At 39.5% G+C, this 5,338-nt stretch overlaps 1 protein-coding gene across 5 annotated transcripts in view; it reads right to left on the reverse strand.

The window, feature by feature from the left end:
- The window catches only part of TNRC6B (trinucleotide repeat containing 6B), a 66,484-nt gene that overhangs the window by 25,553 nt on the left and 35,593 nt on the right, over positions 1-5,338 (reverse strand). For all 5 annotated transcript variants that reach the window (XM_019515147.1, XM_019515145.1, XM_019515146.1 and 2 more), the window contains one exon: positions 306-454. In XM_019515147.1, coding sequence (XP_019370692.1) covers positions 306-454 — 149 coding nt within the window. The remainder of the gene's footprint in view (positions 1-305; positions 455-5,338) is intronic.

Below are 5,338 nucleotides of genomic sequence, written 5' to 3' on the forward strand. Positions count from 1 at the left end.
GGGGGTGCATGTGTGTTGGGGGATGGGACAGACAGGGACCACTTCAGTGAAAGACTGGAAAAATTCTTCTAAGTTATCTTTGTTCAGAGCAGGCCCCAAAGCCCCAGCACTGTTCTACTTTGTTTATGCACGTATTCAATCCATTTCAATGTTTCATATATGTACACTACATAAATGCACTTGTTCTCATTTCCAGTACTATATCTTTTATGTTCCGTCTGAGAACTTTTAGCATTCCCAGAGATGACAGGAACTAGGACCTTAAAATGAGTGGATTTTGCTTTAACCAGAAGGATTCATCTCACCTTCTCAAAGTAAGGCCCACTATCTGTGGTTCCCATATCTTTGGAATTGGGTGGACGAAACCCAGATCGATCCTTTCTCATTATATCGTTAAAATCCCCAAGATTCATGGCTCGTTTGTCCACCTCAAACTTCTTATCTGGGAGACCACCTGCAAAAGAACGAGAAGGTAAAACATCACTGCCTATGACCACAATCAGATCTATTTATTTCAACAGATTCATAATGGCAAGACAACACTCAGGAGTTCTGAAGAACAGAAGTCATGGATTTTTCTTACAATTTAGCATAACCTCAGATACTACTAAAGCTGACGAAGCAAGTCAAGCAATATGTTTAATTTCAAAGATTAACAAGGCAATTGTGCTTTGTAAGCATTAATAAATAATATATTTTCGTGTTAGAAATTCTAATTGTGTGTGCAGAAACATCTACATAAAATTTCTTGCTTCAACAGCCTGACTGGGGCAATGACACTTGCTTATATTTACTCCCTTGTGTTCCACTTGGAACCCACTGCAAGTGCACTATGTTTCTAGGTATCTCTGGCAAGGAGTGCTTCTTGGATTTTTTACACATGGCACTTAAAAGTCTGCACAGGGTATGATGGAAAGAAAGGACAACAAGCCACCACACATTCTAAACTGTAAACATATACATCTACAACTCATACTATCTCCTGTAATTTTGAGGAACTACACCAAATGTGTCCCTATATTTGCACACGAATTCCCTTTTCAGGGCAAATGAGCAGTTCCTCTCATAACCAAGAATAACCAAAAACTTATAATAGCAGACATGCTGTTCCCCACATATCCTTTACCAGCATGTGATGTGGTTCTCTGATGTATTTAGTAAAACTGTAAAGGAAGGAGGCTGAAATGTAAAGAAAGCTGTAACACTGCAAGTCCTATGCAATGGCAAGGAACAAGACAATAACATCCTCTTTTACAATCACTGTATTGTTCTAATTGTTAGTCTCCCTATTTTTCCTCCAAATTAACCATAAAAAAGGAAGCACACTCTACTTGTATACCATCTATAGCTGGGCCTTTTACATTTGTATTTGTTTTATTTTGTAAAAACACTGATTCAGTTGTTTTTTCAGTATGTTTAGTTCATTGAATTCTTTGAATGATTTCTTTGGTTGTTTTGTTTTTCTGTGGGATTTTGCAGGGGCAACAGCAGTCAAGTCTATTTGTAGCTATCAAATTATATTCAAAGTGCAAAGCCACTTGTCTTAAAATTGAACCTGAAAATGTGAAATCAACTTACAATACGAAAAATACAGGGTGACCAAACCCTGACTAAAGGAAGTTATTTCAAAATTGCCTCCCTTCAACCATCTGCAGAAAGCAGCACTTGTCCCATTTAAAAAGAATAAATCTGATGAATCTCTTATATTCCAGAGGCATTCACCACAAAAATGGTATCATACTTAAATGCTTCATCATAATTGGGCGTAGTAGGTCAGACTGAGGTTCTAAAATCATTACAGGCCTGGATCCATGCTCTTCTTTGCCAGAGGACCTGTAGTTCACAAAGGGTTAATGCCTCATTCAACTAACCATTTCTGAAACATGATACAGTCTAACCTGGTCTCAAAAAACTATTCACTGACAGCTTAATTTACTATAGTTGAGTGATCAACCTCTTGTTCATAGGCAAAAGTGTTGAGAAGGAAGTAGTAACCTTGCTTAAATCTGTTGTTCTCTGCTGACATCTCAGATGCATGCCAGGCTGACTGGGGAGATTGTTTCAGTCTACTTTCTTATGGCAGGGATAGAGGTGAAACATCAGGTGGATCTTGCACTTCTCCTCAGATGCCTTCAAAACCATTCCTCATAAGGTACTAAACAACCTAACTATGCATCCTGGAAGAAACTGCTGAAATCAAGATGACCTGGCTAGGTTCACTTTTTTCTAACAGATCCCAAAAAGTGATGCTCAGCAGCTGCTCCTCTGCCCCAAGAGCTATAGTACAAAATTCTGCAAGACAATCTTGCCACCCCTTCTCTTCCACATTTAAACTTGAATCACTTCATGTCAGAAACTACAGCGTTCCCAACACAACTTATGAAAGTTCTCTGCTTTTGCTCATCACAGATAGTCCTATCCCTTCAGCTGTCTATGAGAAAGTTTGTCCAGACCAAATGTTGCCATTATTTCACGCTTAATCGAAAAATTGCGCTCACTGACCATATGACTGTCCAGAATTAGCAGTCATCAATAATACATTTTCTATATTTATCCAGATAACTGAAAAGGCTCCCCCACTCGAACAATGACCAGGCTAAAAGTAGACCATGTATTTTTTTTTAGTTCCAGTCTGGAATATTGTAGTTTTAGCTGAAATGAAATAAGAAATTCATGCTGCAGTTGTCAGTGGTATCTTACACGATGAACTGACAAAAGATTGAGACAAGCAAAGCAGGCTTCCCCATTCAGTATATCACTCCTGTCTCAGTATCAGAGACAGATTACTCACTTTGCAGTTACTGTAGTTCTTAAATATGTTTTTTTCTATCCATCTCTAGGTGCATGTATGCTCTCATAGACATGGGGCAAACTCTTGGGTAATACCATCCATTTGGTCCTTGAATGTGGCTAACATGTTCTCAAGCCCCTCTCATAAAGACAGGGTGCCCTCAAACTAATCACTTCATTCCTTCACCAATATAAAATCCCTCAAGGCTAAATAATTTCACACAGCAGAGCGCAGGTTATTAGGTCGACAAAGACACAGTACCTTGAAGCAGCAGAAATATTTTACAGTAAGTAACTGTTCACTCATTCTTTGGATAATTTGCCCATCAATCCTACCCCAAGTGTCTGCAAAAAGGCTGACTAAGGTGTTAGGTGAAAGCAGTCCTCTTTAAATAAGGACTCAAAGATTGAACCAATAAATTATGTACCAAATCTATAGGCTGATAATGAAGACTGGCTTGTCAAGGTATATATGGAGCTCCCAGCAGCAGCTTTACAGATTTAAAGTGGCAGAGCTGCTTCTCAAAATGGTTGAGTAATCTACCTAATCTCTAGCAGAATGCACTTGGATACAAAATGATGGTCATCCCATATTGAGCTCACAAGAAATTTTTGATGCAACCTGAAACTTAATTTTGAGGAGTCAACCTTTGTTGAAGCATCTTATCCTCTGGATTAACAAGATGCTACTAGCTTTCACGATTTGCAGAATGGTTTTGTCCTATTGAAATTATATAGGAAAAGTCCAAAGGGTAAAGAGTTTGGCTTCAGCAGATGATGAATCAGGTCTCAAAACTCTTACATGTAGGGACCTACTTAATTCAAGGTCCGACAAAAGAATTGTCATGGGTCGGAAGCAGCATGAAGAGCCAATTTTGTGAGCGTTTCCCAGTGGCTCTGGCCCTCGCCACTGGGGGGGCAGCCACCCATCTTAGCTGCTGGCTGGCCTGTGTCACCCTGCCAGCTAGTGCTTTCCCCTCCTGGGAGGGCTGCAAGACGGCAAGAACCGCTGGCTTATTTTCATTATGTTTTCTTTTTTAAGTTGATCTCTTGGACAACTGTGGATTTCATGGGTTCAGCAAAATCCGTGAAATCACAAATTAAGTAGGTCTCTACTTAATATGTGAATAAATTAAGAGAAAAATCCAAGTCTACCTTATAAAGAGATTTAGGAGGAGGTGAAAAGAATAACTGCCTTTACGACACTGAACTGCATGGCCTTCTGAACGGCTTCAAGAACCCAGCAGCATGTAGAAATTGCAGTTCATATGCTGAAAGAAAGGGAATTACCCGAAAGAGAGGAGAATATACAGAACTGAAAGACTTGGTCTGTAACTCTTGACATTAAACATTAAACTTGCTGCTTCATTCCCATGTAAGAGATTACAGTAGAAAAGCAGCAGAACCCTTTTCTTCTGATGGGAGAGAGGTTAGAAGGTGTGTTAGATGCATAAACGACCCAAATGAACTTGTAAAAAACCTCATGTGTGTATAGTGCATGTGTAATTAGAATAGGAGTCACATAGACAATATGCTAGCAAGTGACATATTAAAACAGAGGCCTATATCTGGTTCTGGATAGAAAATATCAAATGTCTTCCATTGGGTCTCAAGAGCAGGTCCATATACAGAGCTTCACATCTCTTCAAAGCATCTCACAATTTCCTATGTACTGTTTTTCCTGGATTTGCTCTCAATGCCAGATCAAGAACAGTGGAAATGACCACACCTCATTTTCCTGAATCAAACCTTGGTAAGGGAAAGCACACCAGAAAGCCTGCATGGAGCTGCAGGGTTTCAGGTTGACAATAATACAGGTAAGTTAACGTTTCCACTACTATATACAATACAGGGCAACTTACAGGTCTAATGGGTAATCTCACTAACTCTCCAGGCTGAAGTTATTATAATAAATGACACCTTAACAGAGACATGGAACAGAAGAGCAGTTTAACCAACACTTAAACCAAGACATCATAAATATCATGGAAACAAGAGTACAAATCTCACAGCAGAAGAATTCCACACATGAAAACTTTGTCTAGGACAAATAAATAAACCTGTTCTGTTGGAGCACCCACGACACAGCCTATCTTACACCTATCTATTGCAATGAAGAGTCCCGTCTCCTTTCTTGCAACTACTGCAGCAAAACAAATCTTTCAAGCAGCCTTTAGTGGCACACAGAACAAACCTTTCAGAAACTTTGTTGCTGCAGACTGCATAGGATAAAAAGCTGTGATGGCAGCCAAACACAACCTGACAATACAAAAGAAGGGTAACAGATAGTTGCAGTTTAAAGAAAAGGCCCATTCCCATCTGAAAAGCTTGAAAAGGAAATTCCTTCCAATTAATTGGAACAAGACAATCTATAATCAAAGCCACCTGGCTCTCCAATAGGTTCTTCTGAACTTCTCCTGAGCACCTGCTGCTGAATACCTAAGCTGTCCAGAAGTCAAGTGGGTGATCTGAGAAACTTCTGACCAGGGTAGAAACATAAATTCTATGTTGACAGATCAAGTAGTCTAAAGAACAGAAATAGCAGAGG

Source organism: Gavialis gangeticus, unplaced genomic scaffold, assembly GCF_001723915.1.
Source record: "Gavialis gangeticus isolate Ggan-Ray unplaced genomic scaffold, GavGan_comp1, whole genome shotgun sequence".
Taxonomy (NCBI): domain Eukaryota; kingdom Metazoa; phylum Chordata; order Crocodylia; family Gavialidae; genus Gavialis; species Gavialis gangeticus.